This window comes from Martes martes (genome assembly GCF_963455335.1).
Source record: "Martes martes genome assembly, chromosome: 6".
In the NCBI taxonomy this organism is placed as follows: domain Eukaryota; kingdom Metazoa; phylum Chordata; class Mammalia; order Carnivora; family Mustelidae; genus Martes; species Martes martes.
In genome coordinates, this window is record NC_137893.1 from 65,063,965 (window position 1) to 65,084,465 (window position 20,501).

General features: G+C 35.3%; 1 protein-coding gene across 5 annotated transcripts in view; it reads left to right on the forward strand.

The window, feature by feature from the left end:
- The window catches only part of BCLAF1 (BCL2 associated transcription factor 1), a 29,402-nt gene extending 16,932 nt beyond the window's left edge, over positions 1-12,470 (forward strand). For 2 of the 5 annotated variants that reach the window (XM_080805463.1, XM_080805465.1), the window contains exons 9-13: positions 1,405-1,580; positions 2,706-2,886; positions 3,966-4,112; positions 9,474-9,686; positions 9,855-12,470. In XM_080805463.1, coding sequence (XP_080661589.1) covers positions 1,405-1,580; positions 2,706-2,886; positions 3,966-4,112; positions 9,474-9,686; positions 9,855-9,860 — 723 coding nt within the window. In that variant the 3' untranslated portion in view covers positions 9,861-12,470. Of the gene's footprint in view, positions 1-1,404; positions 1,581-1,713; positions 1,877-2,705; positions 2,887-3,965; positions 4,113-9,473; positions 9,687-9,854 lie in introns of all 5 variants that reach the window. The other 3 variants (XM_080805464.1, XM_080805466.1, XR_013966954.1) reach the window with 2 other exon arrangements.
- The last annotated feature ends 8,031 nt before the right edge of the window (positions 12,471-20,501 follow it).

The following is a 20,501-nucleotide window of genomic DNA, read 5'->3' on the forward strand; positions in this document are numbered from 1 at the left end:
AACTAGATATGAAATTTAGAGCTTAAAAGAAAGTGGTCTCTATGTATGGGGCATACTGGTTTTGGAAAAACAGATTTTGACAGGTGAATACTAATCTTGGCTTTTACTTTCAATATCTTGGGTTCAGTGTTGGTTTTGTTTTGCCAACAATTTAGTCTATCCTGGTGCTCTTGACAGAGTGAGTATCTTGTTTCTTTCCTCATTGTTCACCAGATTTTCATCTGGAGGAGAGAATATAGTGATGACTTATGGATGGACTAGGATATGACATTGCTTTTTATCTTCCATTTTCTGACCTGAATGGATAATTAATATGTGTTAATTAATATATATAGTTTTGGAGTTTATAAAGTAGTTTTACTTAAATTATCTTGTTACTTGTGGACTTGGTAATACCTAAGTGAAAAAGGAAGGTTTTTGCTCTTGATTAGACTTTCTTTGTTACCCAGGGAGCAAATAGGTGAGTAGTTGATACCATTTAGAGATATACTTTCAGTCTTATGAATGCTTATGAATATCGTAGCTAGATTTCCCAGAATAAGTACTTCATATTGTTGAATACTAGCAAGGATGTCCACATTGCTTAGCATCTTACTGATGTATAATTTTTCTTCATTCCTAGATGCCTCTTTCCATCTTCCTAAATTATATAGTATTTGAAAAAGCAATGGAACAAGAAGGAGGTGAATTGTGACCCAGTTAAACTAATGTCCGTTGCAATACCTGAATTGAGAAAGGGCAGTATATTGGCCCAAGATACTGAGTACAGGATTGGGAATATTCTCTTTCTGGCTTTGTTTCTGTACTGAAGCTTACTTGGTTTTATTAATCATACTCCACTTGCATGTTATGGAAATTACACAATTCTTCCTTTTGAAGTGGTTTTTATTGGGTTGGTCAACTTATTGGGAAGAGCTTGATGACAATGAGGCTTAAATAACGAGAACCATTACTTTAGGATCCCTTAACTTTATAGGTAGAAAGCTATCCCACAACTACAGATCGAGTATAACCTCTGTCATTGTTCAGCTTTTTGAAAAAAAAACCCTTTGAAAAGGATGAGTGATGACAATGAGGATGTGCTGAGTGGAAAGATAATTACGTCATTCTACTGTACAGAGTTTATTATGGATTGCTTTGAACAAAAACCTACTACACTGTCAAGATAATTAGCTTTTCATAACTTCTCTAGTTGTGTTTCACTGTGTATACAAATGTCTGGTCAAAACAACCAAGCATATTTTTTAGCAAAAACTAAAACTAAGTGTGGAAGTAGTATTTCATGGTCCACTCTTCTCTGACACTAAAATGCCAGTTTAGAAGCTGGCATAAAATTTGGCTATTATATATATATTTTTTCTTATATCTGTCCTGAAATCTGTATTTTACATTTATCTTTTGTAGGGAGATAAAAAATTAAGGTGTGATTCTGCTGATCTTCGGCATGACATTGATCGTCGGAGAAAAGAAAGAAGTAAAGAACGGGGGGATTCCAAGGGCTCCAGGGAATCCAGTGGATCAAGAAAGCAGGAAAAAACTCCAAAAGATTACAAGGAATACAAATCTTACAAAGATGACAGGTAATTGTTAAAACTGTGTGAGTTAGGTTTTAGCTTCTAATTAGCCTTTAATAATTGTCAGCTTAATTGCTTTCAATTTTGACTGTGTAATCGAATGTTTAAATTTAAACAATTAAAATTATTTGTTTTACAGCAAAAATGTATTTGTCTTTTACACGGCTTATGGTGGATGAGGACAAAAACTTTGGAATAGCAAGCTAACACTGAAAAAAAAAATGACAAATTAATGTGTCCTATTATCCAGGCTACATCAGGAGGTTGGACTTCAATGCAGTGCATTTCTAGAAACAGTTTGTGTAAGAACTTTGGTTCGTTATGCTTGATTCCGCACTTTTTCAACTCATAACACCCAGAGTACAAGAATTTTAAACTGATAATCTAGTGGTTTAACATGGGAGAGATGGGGGGGAGGAAGGACTAGTTTTTATGAAATAGCAATGTGTATTTATCTTTCAAAGTAATGTTTCCATGGATACTGTTAGCAGTGGTAAGAGTTACCTCAGGTATGACCTTTTCGGGTGTTGCATTAGAACCATACAAAATTGATCATCATAGAGTCAAATAGTAGGAATACTCAGTATCATAGATAATCGTTTTCTTGCTATTCATTAGGTAAATGGTGGATTTTACTCGTGTTTTTTTTAAATTTATGACTGGTATTTGTATGTCATATGCTTTTTTTTCTATAATGGAGTTACGGCCCAAACCATACCAACTGTTCTCACCCAGGGTGTACAAACTGCAGTCATTTTGAAACTTGGCCTTAAGAACATTCTTAACTTTCTCCTACTCTTCTTTTCCTTTCCTTAAAATAACAACAACAAAAAAGTTAAAAATATTGAAGAACTGAACCTTATTCTTGAAGTTTCCAGACTGCTAGTTTTTAACTGGCAGGCTATAGCATGTTTTTCAGTAGTTATGTAAAAAAATAACTGAAGGAGAATGGAAACAGACTGTGTCAAAGTTTAACACCCAATCATTTTAGTTATGCAATAATTTTAATAGGGGATAGTTTTTTTCTTTTTTTTTGACTTGAAAAATATCCCTTTTATTATAAGATTCAGCAGGGTCTTCATCTTTTTTAAAGTAGCACATATTTTTTTGTTTTCTTTGTTTATTTTGCAGTAAACATAAAAGTAGAGAGCAAGATCATTCTCGATCTTCATCATCCTCAGCATCACCTTCTTCTCCCAGTTCTCGAGAAGAAAAGGAGAGTAAGAAGGAAAGAGAAGAAGAATTTAAAACTCACCATGAACTGAAGGAATACTCTGGCTTTGGAGGAGTTAGCAGACCACGAGGAACCTTTGTAAGTAGTAGAAATACCTTTGATTGTTGGTAGGACTTTACTTAATAAGCACTATGCATAAGGAAAGTTAAAAATAACGTGATTTAGATGTTGTGAGTCATTACTCCTACAGTCAGAATTAGTCTTGGAAAGTGAAGTGGTATTTGATTTATCTTCAAGATACGCCATTTAATGGTTGGAAGGAGGGGCTGGAGCTGGGATGATGCTTTCTTTGTATACAGAGTAAAAAAATAAGTGTTTTTGTCTAATTCTAAAAAAATTTATATATGCAAACTAGATTTTTAAACTTTGGGGTCAGTATCTTTGCATAGTGCATAAAGACCCAAGAGTCAAGTAAAGTTATTGATTGAGATCCAGTTCTTTAATTACTTAGTTTTTGAAAAGATACCTTAAAGCATTAAAAAAAACCCTAGTCTCTGTATTTACAACTATTTTTATTTTGCCTGTTTTGCCTTCTAGTCCTTGCTTATATGTGTATAATCATAGAAATCATATAATTTTTCTTTTTATTCTACATAGCATACACATTATCCCCATATTTGCATAAATTTGTTGTAATTATTTAATGACTTCATAGTAGTGCATCTTCTTGACTCTTCAATTTCTATATTCAGATTCCTGCTGTAAGCAAGTATCCAGTCAATTATTAGTAGGGTTCATTAATTAGATCATTTAGGAAAGAGAAGAGCTTTGCTTATATGGTGATAGGTGTAGTTGAACACTTGGGACTCCTATGATTGAAATTCAAAGAAATAGACAACTCTTTCGGCTAGTAAAGGTGAAAAGAACCAACTTTATTATTTAAAAATATTAGTTCAGGCCATGAAAGTGCAGTCAGTATGCTAATACTTAGATTGACTGCATTTCTTCTTAACCTTTTCAACTTTCAGTAGGCAGAATTTTTTGCCTATAATATCAAATATCAAATAGCCACCCTTTTTATCCTCAGTGGCTATGAGATTGAAATTTAGGAAGGAACTTAGGGAATATGTTTTTTGTTACTGCAGTAAAATTAGAGTTTGCATGTAACTAAATACCTTTTGATTGCATTACTAAACAATTTTGTTAATGTTAATCAGTTTCGAATTAGAGGCAGAGGAAGAGCCAGAGGAGTTTTTGCTGGGACAAATACTGGTCCAAACAACTCAAATACTACTTTTCAAAAGAGACCGAAGGAAGAGGAATGGGATCCAGAATATACCCCAAAGAGCAAGAAGTACTTCTTGGTGGGTGTTAGAAATCTGTGTTTATTTGGTTTGCATTAATTTTCAAAGCATACTGGGTGAATACATTTGAGTACAGGTATCCACTGCTGTGAGAAGTTTTCACCATAATGCAGGAAACCTTTTTAAAAATTCATTACCCAGATGATTTGAAGTTTTGAAAATGTGGGTCCCTTTGGTCCTGTTTATACTTCATTGATAGCACCTATAGGCTGATCAGGGTAAATTTTAAAATGTACCTGATTTGATAGCCACATTCAGAGAAGAACATTAACATATATTTCATGTCTGTCTATAAGACAATGACAGTTACAGAAACTTCTCATTAAGATTTACCTTTCACCATCACAGCTGCCTATTTAAATGAAAGACAAAGAGAATTCTTTCACAGTACACATAATTAAGGATCTCAGGGAGGCTGTTTACTTCCATTGGAAGAAAAGGAAGAGGGAAAATTACATTGGAAAAGTTGCTATCTACACTAATGTGGTGCTTCTTTGTGATATAATGCTTTCTGAGGTAGTTTTCTAAGAGATGGAACTAGAGGATGTGGATCCTGAGAGAGTTTCTAGGTAATGATGGGAATTTTCTGCAATTTGACGTGGGAGAAAAGGGTCCATGATTATAGACACTTTAGAAAATACAAAAACTATTATCAGAAATACTTAACTTTTTATTATACCTTTTCAGAGAAGTCATGTTTTAGAGACTGGTTCCGAAGATTAGTTGTTTTGCAGAAGCAAGGAGTAAAATAATAGATTTATTGAATCATGTCTTTTTTATTTGGCTTTTTATGAATACACCTGAATACCCATAACTTATCTGCTAAGTGAGAGGAGAGAGCTATATGCTGAATTAGATCTATATTGTTTGAAGAATGGCAATCACATTAATTACTATTTGACTCTCTTGGGTACTTTAATGACCAAGGTCTGAAAAAAATTTTAAAGTGTATTATGCGTAAAGTTTACTCAATATGTGCTCCTCTAAGGAGGAGGAAATTTAAGCTTGTTTGAATTGGGTGAGTTGACCATGTGGACAGGGAAAGACATGTTACTCAGTTATAGGAAAGTTTAAAAGATTGATCTTCTTTTTGATTTAAGAATTTATATATTCACAGACTGCTGTTTATGCTAGGTACTATGAATGCAAAAACAAATCATGATTTTAGTTCTTGGCTTAAACAGGTTTAGAAACAAATGTTCTAAATACATGTGGTTTTCCTCCAAAGCAGGAAATGGAGGATTATTTCAAAGGAGAGAGTGATTTGGAGAGCCGCCTTAGAGGAACTGGGCTTGAATCTTGAGCCTGAAAGATAGGCAGATATACTGCAGATTGCAGGAGTGAAACATCTTGGGATAGAACTCTATGGCTAGATGGTTGGTTTAAGTTTGGTAAAATTAAGAAAAAGCAGGAGCCAAGTTGTGGAAGGCCATAATATCTTGATAAATTTGGGTTTTAACCAGAGTTTAGAAAAAAAACCATGGTTGTACAGACAGATCTGAGAGTTATTGATTGTCGGAGCTAAGGGGTTAGATACTAGAAAAGTTAGGTAACATTTAGGAGGACTTAGGGACCCTGTATGTAGTTGGGTGTTGATAGTGAGATGAAGGGATCTCTGAGATGGGGGATACAGAGGAAAGAACGCAATTTGAGGAGATAATTAAGTTCTGTTCTTGAAGTGCCGGGGAGAAATTAAGTGCAGTTGTGCAATGGGTTGTTGGTAAGGCGGATCTCTGGAGAGAAAAAAGTCTAGAAGGACACAAAGCCAGATCACCCAGTCGAAAGAGATTAATAGGCCACCCTGTCAAAAAGTGGGGTGAGGAGTGATAGTAAAATTGCCACATTGTTCATTTGGGGGGAAAAAAAAAAAAGCCAGAGGAGACCAAATTAAAGGTCAGAAAGTTAAAAGGGAAGTGAGAGGTGAACAAGTAGATGGTAATTATTTAATACTTTTGAATGTGTTACAAATACTTAATTTAGGCCAGACCTTCATTTTTCTATGGCATTCTTTCAGAATCTGGTGTTGTAATTTCTATCTTAAATTGGGACATATTTTAGTTTGGCATTTAGGTGGCAATTTTACTGATTTTTTAAAGAATTTAGCAGCTTACAAGTAGCAGTAACATTTTATATGTTGCTATTCTGGGCTATATTTAAAAACCTTCATTTCTATATAAAACATGCATTTTGTCAGAGACTGATGTTCACAAGAAGTAAAATTAAAATGTTAATATATTTTTTCTTATAAATCTATTCCCATAGGTAATTATTTTGGTTCTTAATTAATGAATCATTGAAATGACAGCTCTAGTTTTTTACATGGATATTTAAATTTAAAAGATTTTGCTTTTGCAGAGATATTTTATAGATTGCTACTACTAAAAGTAGAAATATAAACAAAAATATTCAGAAGAGATGAAGTTGAAAACCTGCAGATGTTCCCTTAGGTTCTTTCAGAATAATTGACATACATGAAACTTTTGGTGTTCATGAAACGTTAATAGTTAGTAGTAATAATAACAGTGTAACATGTATTGAGCATATGTACTATGCTAGGTAGGTGCCTAAGTGTCTTACATGTATAAACTTATTTCATGCTTATAAAAAATCATTTTGAGATGTGTCCTTTATTCCACTTTTACAAGATGAAAAACAGTGGGGTATAGAGGTTGACCAAAGTCACTTGACCAAAGTTACATGCCTAGTAGAACAGGGGTCTGGATTTAAACCCATGCCCTGGGCCCAAGAACCAGATTCTGAAAGCACCTGATCACTCGTTCTCCAGTATTGAGTAATAGTAACATTTGTTGCATTCTTTTCTTGAACTTTTCATCTCTGATTTTGGATTTATGCAAAGATATGGTAATATTTCTAATAATAAGTACTCCAGGAAAGATAATCTATCTTAGAACCTGAAATTCTGTAGAGGGGTGAGTATGTGAAGAGTTGGAGCAAGTGAGAAAGTACTGAAGTGGATAGGTTCTCAGTGTTGATGTTGTCTTCTGAGGAAGAGAAAAATCCCTGGTGGGGAAGAGGATTCAGAAAGTCTTGTTCTTTTTAAGATTATTTACTTGAGAGAGGGTGGGCACGTGGAGCAGGCAAGGGCAGAGGGAGTGGGAGAGAGAATCTTGACCAAATTTGCTGAGCGCAGAGCCATATTGAGAGCTCCATCTCAGGACTCCTGAGATCATGACCTGAGCAAAAATCAAGAGTCAGATCCTTGGGGGATGGAGCCACCCAGGCGCCCCCAGAAAGTCTTGTTCTAATATGGCCTCCTTTATGTGTTTTGTGTATTGTAAGTATCTCACTTCTCTGACCCTAATCATGTGAAGTAATTTTTAAAAATTGTGGGGCTAAAATCTTGGAAGTTAGAATATGAGGATTAAGAGTTCGTATGCTTAGCATAAAAATGTCACTTAGCTGTCAGGATACCCTCTGAAAAAGTACAGTGTGATCTAGCTGCTGTTTTCTTTATATGGTGTCAGATCATTGGTTCTTTAAAGGTAATGGCTAGTTTAACTCTAGTGTTCGGCTATGCCTCTGCTTTTTCTATTTCTATAACTATTAATAGCCTTATGGTAATCATTTACTGCCATCAGGATACCTGGGAAATGTATTCTCTGGGTGATGGACCTAAGGAGTAGTGGAAAGAACCAATTTTGTGGTCTTGGACAAGTAACTCAGTTTTTCTACCTCAGTTTCTTTATATCTAAAGCAGGATTAGTAACAGTATTTTGTAGGGTTCTTTGAGGATTAGATGAGTAAATACATGGAAAGTGCTCCTTATTATCACCACTGTTTGAGTGCTTGCTTGTCACACACTGGGCTTGGCACTCTATAGATTAATACTATGTTCCTTCACAGCTGTCTCCCATTTTTAAAATGAGGAAGTCACACAGCCTCTGTTTAGAAACATTTACACCTATGCCTCTGACTCCAGAACCTGTTTGCTTCTTCCCACAAATGCATAGAATACTGTGTAAACACCAGAAGCAAACATAAACTTTAGAGTTTGTGCTAATATCAGAAGGGAGCCTGAAATTATGTGGTTGTGTGGGTATGATTTTGAGTGGCAGAGTATCTTAAAATACTTTATTTCAGGTTTCTATTAAACTTTCTGATACTCTGAAATCTACACTTTTCGATAGTTCCTAAATTGATTTTTTATGGAGTCCCACACACCTCTTGCTAGTCACTTTTCATCAGTTTGGTAAAGATAGGTTATTGGAAATTGGTAACTGTTCTTTTGTATGGTGTGTTACTTGTGTAACTGAGCTTTGCAGTTCGTGCCAGAAGGGTGATTGGTATTACATGAATATGCACAAAAGCACGTTGTGTTTTGGAAAAGGTGCTCATATCACATAATACTTAATAAGAAAAGTTTTAGTGACTTGACAGCTGGTTGGGTATTCCATTGGTTATGCAACATTGTTTGCATTATACCCGTTGTGTCATTAAGGGGCATTATTTTGCTTTATTTTCCATTTTTTTTCTGTAGGTGATAAACTTGAGAGTTTGAGGTAGACAGTTTAATTACATTATAGGAGAACCTTGGTTTTTTGTTTTGTATTTTGGGATGTAATACTCATCTATTGATCCACAAAGTAAAGTGCTTTTCAAGTTTGCAGATTGTTTTAATTAATGGAACAGTTTGTAATTTGAGGAATATCTGTATTTGGATATAGTTAATGAAAAATTAAGGTTACGATAATAACTAACTAAAAGTAATAAAAAGCTATAGTACCTCATGTTGGTTAAGAAGAAATAAGTTGAGCTATTACACTAGGGACCATCCGGTCATGATTAGGCATGTGAAATTCTCTAGCTTAGAAGATAGATGTGTAAGATACATTGAGTTTTAAATCTCAGTAGGATTTTAAGATCTGTTCCTATATGTAAGGTATAATTTATACCACTTAACAAATTTTATAGTTTTGTAATGATATTTTTATGACTTTTTAATGTCTTTATGACTGGTAATTTTTGGGGAAACGATTGGTTATTTTAACTCAATTACATGCAGTATATTAGTCAGTGGAGTTACATTGAAATAATGGAGAACAAAAAAAAAGTCAAAACTTTGGAAATTGGCAGTAATTTAGCAGTTGAAATCTTCCAAAAAGTTGGACAGCTCTCAAAGCTTGGGTTATAAAGCAGTAAGATGTAATTATTTGTTTTCACAATGGAAAACATTTTTGCTGAAAACGTCAGTGTTACTGGCTTTGTTTTAATGTGTTTTAGAACATTACAAATCTTACATACCCTAGTCTTCAGAATATTTATACCATGACTATGATTGTGGGCATATAATCATTTTCCCTTTAAGAGATTTTAGTGATAATTTTTTTAACCTCTCTGTAGCATGATGACAGAGATGATGGTGTGGATTATTGGGCCAAAAGAGGAAGAGGTCGTGGTACTTTTCAACGTGGCAGAGGGCGCTTTAACTTCAAAAAATCAGGTAGCAGTCCAAAATGGACTCATGACAAATACCAAGGGGACGGAATTGTTGAAGATGAAGAAGAGACCATGGAAAATAACGAAGAAAAGAAGGACAGACGCAAAGAAGAAAAGGTAGAAAATTTCAACTTGTTAGTGATTCTGACACATTTTCTTCAGTGTGGGTTGGTGGGCCAGTTTGTTAACTATTTCATTTTTAGGGACAGTGATTATTATGGATCATTTTCACTCCATATTTTTGGTGGTAATTTTTTTTTCTCTCTTTCTCTCTCTGTTTTTTAGGAGTAATAAATCTGAAGTGAGATTGCAACAGAGAGCAGAACTTGCACCCACCATTTTTTTACCTGATTTTTGTTTTCAAATAAGAATGTAAGCATTTTACTTAAATTTTACTGTTTGCAAGTAGTCAATAGAAATTTTGTTTTAAGTCTTCAAATATCTTGAAAAATAGTAGACTGTATGTTGAAAATTGTACTGAAATAAAGTAGAAAATTGTTAACGTACCATATTTGTAACTATCAACTTTTAAAAAATACTTTTACTGTTTTTGTTACATGCATTGTAATTCGCTTTGTCTATAAGATATGGTCAAGTACAGCTCTGTGAAAGTTCTGATTCTCTTCCTTCCCTGTTTGTTAATGTTTATTCTGAAGTAAACGTTAGCTCTACATACAAATTCCTGAACAGAAGTTTATATAGACCACACTAAATATTTTAACTATATACATCTGTTTAACATTCTCCTTAATTCAAACGCACTACATTGTAGGGTGACTAATTTTTGAGGTGTACCACAGAAAAGGTTTTTGCTTTGGTAAACTAAGGTAGTTTAACATGTCAGCAAATGTTTAAGAGGAATAAAAAGCTTTACCAATAGCTAAAAAGTACAAGCTATTAAAAGATACACAAGTATGAGGGGTTTTGTTTTTTTGTTTTTTGTTTTTTGTTTTTTTAACTGAAAGCAAGCAATGGCCTATAAAAACTGATCCTTCACTTTTTGGGCTCAAAATTCAATGTTCTCTTTCTATTCTTATTTGAAAGTTTGAGTCATGGTCTTAGATATCAGCTAATCCTTTTGAGAGAGGAACTGGTCTATAATAATACAAATAAAAAAATCCATTCCTACCAAATGTATTACTTTAAAGAAAACAGAACATAACCTGTAATCCTGGTCTTGGTATGGAAGAGGATTATCCTGCAGAATAACTTGATACATTAGAAAGGTGTACCTGATTTCATATCTTTCATATTTATTTGAGCTTCTGGACAGCTGAAACATTAGTTTGTAGTCTAACCGTAAGGAAAAATAGGTAAACAAAACATTGTTCATTAGTAGTATTTTAAGTAACTTGTTTTTCAATAAAAAATTTTGGCAGGAAGTTTGTTGCAGTATTGGTCTAACTTGGTTTTACTTTTTCCCCTATTTCAGTTGCAATTTATAAAATGGCTTTTTCTTTTTCTTCCCAAGGGTTCTATTCTTCAGGTAGATATTCTTTCAGATGTAAATTACCTTTGTTTAGGCTGATAGTTCTTAAGATGAAAATCCGAAATAGTAAATTTCAGTATTAAGTTTGTCTTGCTCTATGAGCATATATAAAATTAGTCAAATTTCATTTGTTAATTCAGCAACCAAATGAGTTGCACACGTTTGCATTAAAAGAAGGTAATGCTTATTCTGTTAGTGTGAACTTTCAAAGATCTTAAGTACATGAATCTTTCATCCTCACTTGATTTGCAGTGCTCCAAGCACCTTGATTGTGGCCAGGGGCATTTGCTAATAACTAAGAGGGAAAAATATGAAAACAAAACTCAACATATGTGATGTATATGGCCGTGGGATCTTTAGTATTGCATGATTTCTCCTATTTTGTCTTTTCTGAAATTGTTACAGAGCAGAGGAAATACTTCCAGAGCAAGTTCGTATTGCATTAATCAGGACACAGCTAATTTCTCCTAGTCAGAATACTACTTAATTACATGCTAAAGCAACATGGATTTAATCTTCAACACAGGAGAATTTTCACAGCCATTTTATTTTATACAAATAAGTTTAGCTTTTATTTTAACAGTTATTATTTGGTTAGATACTGAATCTCTGTGCATGACTATAAATGTGCAGTTTTGTTTTTCCACTTAAGACAATAGAAGAATGGGAATTTGCTGAGAAACTATTTAATAGGGTGTGGGAATAAAGCTCCTTAAATCCTAACAGCAAGTTATATCTTAAATGCAAATGCATTGCTTTAACCCAGAAAGAAACATGATTTGGTTACTTTTATTCTGTTAAACAACATTGAGGAAAAGATTATACTAGAATTTAGTAGGAAGGGTGATAGAACTCTGCAATAGGATGCCATTGTGGATGTTACATCTTTTTCAGAGCCAAGCATATGAAAGCCTGTGTTGTGTTTTTTAAGCCACAGTTTAACTCCACACTTCACAACATATTATAAAGCTGAATGGTTCCTCTTGGTAAGGAATTTTGTTAACAAATGGCAGAAAATAATAACTTTGATACCTGCATTAACAGACTTCCTTTTGCCTAGAGAAGGAAAATAAAAGTGAACCAAAGGATATTTCCAGAAAGGATTAAGAAAGCTGTTTAAGAAGGCCATGACTCAGTCCTTACTTAGGTGTGTATACCTTTCAACATCCTAGGAATTTTAATATAAAATAGCAAAAAATGTTTTTCTAACTGCATCCAACTTTAAGGAATTATTTGTTCCCTTTTGTCACAGTTAAAATCAAGTGTTGGGAATTAAATTACAATTTGAGTAAAAATATTACCCAATACAAATGAATGTAGATGGCTAAACGATTCTTACTCAGTGTGATGTATATTGCAACAGGGACCCTTGTAAATTGTCATATGCCAATAAAATGTCATAAGTGGTAATAGCCGTTGTTTGTTTACCTGATTTTGAGATTATTTCTGTGTCTGTTCTATACAACTGATTTCTGTGGCCTATTTATAGAGTTTAGAATACCAGCTCCTCTGTTGGTAAAATTACTGGTATGTTGTGGCTTTTGGTGGGGGCTGATAAATACTTTATAAAACTCCTGAAACCCCATTTACTGTTTTTTTTTTTTTTTAATTTTATAGTGGATAATTCCTTCTTATTAGAGAATACAGGAATTCCAGATTTCTAGGCTAGTCCTCCAGTTCTTGTGTTAATACAGGAACTTGTTAGCCATAATATTACAAAGAATCAGCATTACTTCTCTTTTTAAAAATTGTAATGGGCATTAACTAAAGAGGTTGGGTTTTCTTTTGTCAGACTTGTTCATTTTGAGTAACATCTGGTATAATTCTTACCATGCCCCTCTTAGAAATTATTTGAAATATAAAGTGGACCATTCTGTCAACTTTAAACAAAAGCATTTTCACAGAAATTTATGTGCTAAGGCAAATACATTTTGCTTAATGAAATGACAGATTATCCCCTTAAAACTTTGTTAGACAAGAAAGAGCTTTCGGTGGACACCTAATGAATTGTACTGGTTAATTTTAATGTTCTATACCAGTTTCCTTCCTTAAATAAAGTATGCTTATTTGTTAGGGACCTTTAACTTTTTTTTGCTCTAATGTTTACGTAGTTTTTTTTTTTTAATTTAATTTTTTCAGTGTTCCAAGATTTCATTGTTCATGCACTACACCCAGTGCTCAATGCACTACATCTACCCTTCTTAATACCCACCACCAGGCTCACCCATCCCCCGACGCCCCCCTTCCAAAACCCTCTGTTTCTCAAGAGTCCAGTCTCTCGTCTTCCATCTCCCCCTCCAATTTACCCCAATTCACTTTCCCTTTTCTTCTAATGTCCTCTGTGTTATTCCTTATGCTCCACAAGTAAGTTAAACCCTATGATAATTGACTCTCCCTGCTTGACTGACTTCACTCAGAATAATAATCTTCAGTCCCATCCATGTTGATACAAAAGTTGGGTATTCATCCTTTCTGATGGAGGCATAATAATCCATTGTAATTGTGAACCATATCCTCTTTATCCATTCGTGTGTTGAAGGGCATCTTGGCTCTTTCCACAGTTTGGTAATTGTGGCCATTGTTGCTATGAACATTGGGGTACATATGGCCATTCTTTTCACTGCATCTGTGTCTTTAGGGTAAATACCCAGTAGTGCAATTGCTGGGTCATAGGGAAGCTCTATTTTTAATTTCTTAAGGAATCTCTACATTGTTTTCCAAAGTGGCTGCTCCAGCTTGCATTCCCACCAACAGTGTAAGAAGGTTCCCCTTTCTTCACATCTTCTCCAACGCTTATTGTTTCCTGTCTTGTTAGTTTTGGCCATTCTAACTGGTGTAAGGTTGGTATCTCAATGTGGTTTTGATTTGAATTTCCCTGATGGCTAATGATGAACATTTTTTTCTTTTTTGGGTTTCAGTTGGAATCCCTTTGGAAGTATTTCCATATAGAACAGTATTATTTTGCATTCAGAGAAGTGCAGAGACCTGTTTCAAATTATGTAGTTGCTAAATAGGGAAGGCAGTTGGAGAAATAAGATGTATTGTCATGGGATTGTATCTGACTAGACTTAAGTCTGTGTGTGAATAGTAGACCATGACACATCCTTTAACAAACGTTTAGAATACTATGTTAACGTGCATTTAGGGTTATCAAATATTGTTGAAACCATTGTTAAATCTGAATGTCCAGGATCTAATTTCTAATTGTTCAGTTCATTGAGGTGGATATTAAAAATGAGGAGTCGAGGGGCACCTGGGTGGCTCAGTCGTTAAGCGTCTGTCTTCGGCTCAGGTCATGATTCCAGGGTCCTGGGATCAAGCCCCACATCGGGTTCCCTGCTCTGCGGGAAGCCTGCTTCTCCCTCTCCTACTCCCCCTGCTTGTGTTCCCTCTCTCACTGTGTCTCTGTCAAATAAATAGTCTTTAAAAAAAAATTAGGAGTCCATGTTAATGAGTTTTAAATCAACAAGATTTGTTAGTACTCAGTTTCTTAGAATCCAGGAATATGTGGAAGTTTGCTGTATTCCATTGTCTTCCTCAAGAGCCTTAGAGGAGGTATAGATTTATTAGCTGTTCTTCTTATGTTTCTCAAAAATTCAGTAATGATTAGTGTGTGTTGACTATGCAGATAAAGCCAAAATTGTATGTTTAAGTTTTCCAGTTCTCTTTATATTATCATGTTACCTCTTTAGCCTTTAAAAATGGATCCCACTGGTTAAAAAAAGAACACAGGCATTAGGATGGTGCTTCACTACTAGGAAGAGAATCTCAAATAATGTGCCTTATTTAAATGATCTCTGCATAAGAGGAATATTTTTCTTAACAGACATTTTAGATGGTTTACCACAGTGAACTGATTTACTGCACTCTTAAAGTACAGAAGATGATCTTGATTCTTGCAAGTAGAAGAGGGTTGGACAAGTGGGTTTTAATGCTTTTCTCCTAAGAATCAGAATCAGATTTTTCTTGGTAATGTCTTGGGGTTTGCCTGGCTTCCCAGTGAGCATTCCTTTTAGTAAAAGTAGATAATAAGTAAGTACACCTCAAAATTAAGTGACTTCGAAGGATTTCTGTTCACAGCATGACCTGTGTATTTGGCAATGATAACTTCTTGGTACTGGCACAGTAATTGGTGAATTTCATGGAATGTGTAAAGCCACAGAAAAAGAATACCATTCTCATCTTCCAGAGTAATTGTTTGCTACCTTATCTGGCCCTTGACTGTGGAGGGTCATATAATAATGTACCAACAAGGGAAAACTCAACTTTTTATTAGGGTACTTCTGAAACTGCTTTGAGGGGAATGAATGTTAAGTACACTTTGAATTTTTTGAAAGAAATTGAATATCATCACCAAATACAAGCATGAAAGAAAGTTACAATAAAACACCAAATTTAACTGGTTACTGTCAGTATATGCTTATAGTCTATGCATACATTTGTTGGCGATACTCAGATTTCAAAATCAGCATTACCCGCTTTTAACCCCTGTAATACTGTAGTAAAGATACCTCAGCTGCTGCAGTAGAATCCTAGTTGTACTCTTTGACCCTTAATTTTCATCCATTAGTTGCCATCTAAAGGGATGTTTTTCAGTTTTAAAATTAATGTCATTTTTAAGTTAAAAATCTTCATGTCTTCCCATTGCCTAAACTTAGTTAAGGTGAACAACTTGGTTTTTTGCCTTTGTGCTTTACCCACTCCTTGTTCACTTACCTATCTTAAAATCTTGCATGCTAGCAAAAAAATCCAAGTTCTTTTTTTGTGCTCATTTTTGTGCCCATTCTTTTAGGCTAGCAACTCATTCCATTTAAATGTTTTCCTTTCCCAGAATAAATGTTTAGTTTTGCGCATTGTGCGTTGTGTATGCCAGACATACTACATGCCATACATACATGAAGTAAACGCTCCTTGAACGTATAGTGAAAGCATGACATACTTGAGTAAGTAGAGAGGTTTGATTGGTATCAGCCAATTTATTTTATGGCTGTCGCTAAAACCTAGTACAGTCTAAGTTGCTTTAAAATGTGCTGAATGGAAGAGATTTCAGATTGCAGTGAACAGAAGTTAGATCATTAATCTTTTTATACATGGCTCATGTAACTTTTGTGTATTGTTTTGGATTACCATGTTTTTAAGAGTAAATAATATGTTTAAAGGAAGGGGAACTAGGAGCTTGAGGTCTCTAAGTGTCCTGTGAGTAAGTTGGAAAAGGAATGTTTACTGTAGAGAAATGGTAACTGAGATGGGTTCTTGATGGAGAAGGTATGTTTACTGTAATATAGAGCAATGATGACTGGGATGGGTCCTTGATAGCAGTCCTCAAGTATTTAAAGGGCTTTCCCTTAAAAGAGGAAATAGAGTCAAATTCAAATTCTATAGGAACAGGAAGGACATTTTATATTAGTCTTGCCTCATCATTATCATTTTAACATGTTCCATCTTTAGAGGAGACAGAACCTCGAACCATAGGTACACAGACTGTCACTGACTCAAGCTGATATTTGACAACTAGGTTTTTTTTTTTTTTTTAAGATTATTTGAGAGAGAGCACGCATTCATGTGTGCACGAGTTGGGGGGCGGGGCAGAGAGAGAGAATCTCACGCAGACTCCCCACTGAGCACTGGGTGAGATCCGCTTGAGCCGAAATCAAGATTCAGATGCTTAACCTTAACCTACTGAGCCACCCAGGTCCCCTGGCAAGTAGAGTAGCTAGCTTGTGAAAAGCAAGTTTTCTGCTTAAAGAAGTATGGAGAATCTGGATCTCTTTGTCAGGAGGTCTGTGCTGCCTGAAGCTAAAACTTTTTCCCTAGTTTTCTGGATTACTTAATTCAAGATTAAGAGTTATCTTTTACTCTCAGATGCTTCCTTTGTTAAATTGTATGTTATCAACTGAATTTACCAGTGATAATTAAAAAGAAATACTGCATATTGCTACATTTCTTTCAGTGTTGTGATAGGAATGAACTTAGATTGTTTTTTAAGACTTAGGGTATATTCTTTATATATGTCAAATTTTTGGATGGCAAATAACTTGTTATTAGCTGTAAGGTAATCCAGATCAGTTATTTGGAATTTTTATAATCTAGAATGTTTTTATTCCTGTTACTTAGGGCCACTGACAGTATTGAAAATTATGAGTTGATTATTGCTAAAAATGAGAAGGGCTAAATGCAAACAGCACTGATGTATAGCTGACTGTGTGGGTGATCCAGAAGTGGAATAAGACTGGAAGGGCATCCTTTAACTATTTTTTCTGTGTTCTAGGTTTTAACCAACTCTTTTTAAGTGATTGACAAGAGTCAAGGCATACCTACTTGTGAACATATGATTGTATCAGGAAACATTACAGAATCTGTGAAGTCCTATGAATCTTCTAAAAAAAATGGAACCAAAAAAAAATCAAGCAGCAGTTCACTTTTATGCTTTTAGATAGGTCTAGCTGTAGTAGACTATTTTTGTTCAAAAATAGAACGAGTAGTTGTAGACAAGTAAGACCTTTGAGCATAACCTAGATTTTCTTTTAAATTATTTAAAGGTTCAAATAAAAAGAAATCCTGCTTTTGGACTATAAACATTTAACTTAGATTTTATAATTTTAATATGTCACTACAAGTAAATAGCAATTTATCATGTAGATATTATTATAGGTATATAGTAGACATTGAAATACAGTTGGGTCTTAACTGTTTAATCTGTTGTCAGAAAGATAAAATGACATTTTCAGGAGAGTTAATTTGAAGTATTTTAATATCAAGGAAAATCTTGGTCTTAATTGTTCTCAATATTTAAGATTTTTGAATAAATAATTATAAAGGTTTAATAAATTTTAAAAGGTGTGTAATTTTTTAAATAGCACTGGTTGGTTTAAGTGTACTGCTTTGGTACTACCCCTGAGAGGCTTCAAGCATAGGCAGAAGTAGAAGAAAAAAGGGCCAAAGTATTTTTCTTCTTGAAATGTAGTATTTAGAGGCGCCTGGGTGGCTCAGTTGTTTGTCTGCCTTCAGCTCAGGTCATGATCCCAGGGTCCTGGGAGGGAGCCCCGCATCGGGCTCCCTGCTCAGTGGGAAACCTGCTTCTCCCTCTCCCACTCCCCCTGCTTGTGTTGGCTCTCTTCCTCTGTCTCTATCAAATAAATAAAATCTTTAAAAAAAAATGTATTTAAATGAACTTTCTGGGTGGGTACAACCCAATCTGGAGATCACATGAACACTATGGTTAATGTTGGAGAGGATATTTCCTACTTTGATAGAATGTTGACTTGTATTCTGTCCCACTACTTAAGATAATTACAGTAATTTGAATTCACCTATCACCAGAAACTTAGACTTGTGGCACAGGCTAAGGGGGTTCTGCTGGGCAGTGGAGTGGGCAAGATTGAGTACACACATCTTTCTAGCCTTTGTCCAAACTGGCCCTCAGCCTCTCTCCTTTCATTTATTCAGTGAGAAAGTATGGCTGGCATTGGGTGTTAAGATGAATAAAACATTCTTGGTGTTGGGGATCCAGAACATAGCATGATGATTAACTATGTTGTATTAGTAGTACAGAAAAATGGAAAAACACATTGGGATCGCAAAACCAAATACCTCTGAACAGCATTTGCAATTAAGCTAGGTGAAGAATCTCCAAATAGCAGATGGGGAAAACCACCCACCTGCCTGGTGCTGATTTCTTTGTGAATAGAAGGAAGACTTGAGGTAGCTTCTGAAAGACTTCAGAAAAGCAGAATCTCAAATTAGTCAACTGACACTTGGACTTTTGTCCTCTCCCTTGTGAATGCAAGGTATCCACAGTAAGGACTGGAGAGACTTGAGCACTTTTACCCTAGTGAACTCTCAAAACAGACCTGTCAAGACAAAACCCTTTACCGGAACCCCATACTGAGGAGAAAGTATCGAAAGTGGAATCACTGACTAGGATAGAGACAAGAGGAGAGGGTCTAGGTCAAACTGAAGGGAACACAACCAGGAAAATCCTACAAAGCAAGCCACCCTATTTCTGAACACTACTCAAAAGCAACAGAAAACGTAACTAAAGTTAAGCTTTCCTGAATCTTGCATCATTCTAAATGGCCAAGGAAATAATTTCATGTAAATGTGAGCAAGTGGGAAATATTAATATCAAATCTCACTAAAGGTTATCAAGGAGTATGTATGAATGCTTAGTGAACATAAAATGAAGGAAAGATCTCAGGAATGTTAGGATCAAGTTGTCAGCAAAGCATTCATGGAGGGTGTAGCATTTGACCTGGGCCCAGCTTGCTACCTGAATCAGTTGAATGTGAAGCTCTCTTAATAGTGAAGGGTGAAGGTAGTTTTGCTGCTGGTAACGTTATCTGGCCCTATTGGGTGCTGTGGAAAGAGAGGAGGTTACAAGATCCACAAAAGGAAAAGACAAGGAACTTGAGAAAATTGTGACTTGCTGATTCCGTGTAGGGTTGCTGATCTGTTTGCCTTCTACTTTTACGTTGTCCAACAGCCCTCTCCTGCCCCTACTTTCATGATTTCTAGTTTGGACTGTTGGGATAGTCTGCCAATTACTTAATTACAAGTCATTTCTGTTGTCAGTTCCCTCTGATCCCATATCCAGTTATTTTATTCAACAAGTATTGACTGCCCATTGTATATACTAGGCATGCTAAATGTTTTTTAATTTTTTTTTTAAGTTAGCTCTATGCCCAAGGAGGAGCCCGAACTTATAATTCCTCATGAGATAAAGAGTTGCATATGCCACTGATAGCCAGACCTGCGCCCCCCATATACTAGGCACTCTTCTAAAGCACTACAGAAACCGTGTGGGTCAAAACAAAGAGCCTATTCTTGTGTTTACATTCTAGTTTGGCGATAGGAGGAGCAAGAATGTATGTGGGTGATAAATGAAATAAAGAAAAGAGTGGAGAGAGATGCTATTAAAAAAAAAAATCTTCACTAGAATGTAATCTCCAGCAGGGCAAGAAACGTAACCGGCATTGCTCGTTATTGTGTTCCCCATGCTTGGAATAGTGCCTGGCACATTAACAGACTTTCAGTATTGAATAAATGTGGGTCATAGAGAATTAGTTTAAAAATACCCTCTCTCCCAGCTTTTTAAAATGTAAGTCGGTAAGCAGTGCATCCTTACCTGAAATAGGAAAAAAAAAGGAAGCCAGTAATCCCAAATCAGAAGTTTTTTAAAAACTGGGTATCATCTGATACGACTTAGTCCTCACTTAAGTATTACCGGCTAGGCCAGGTTAATGTCCAGCCGGTATCTGGTAGCCTAGATAACCAGCGGCGTTTATTTAGTGAACGTTCTAAGTACAGCAAAGCTACATACCCCTCGAGGACTGTGTTTAGCTTCTGCGAGTCCCATAAACGTAATGTTCGCTGAATGAAATGGTCGAACAATAAATAGCGACTCCACGGCAAAAGTACTTGGGAGAGCGGCCCCGTTTAGGGTG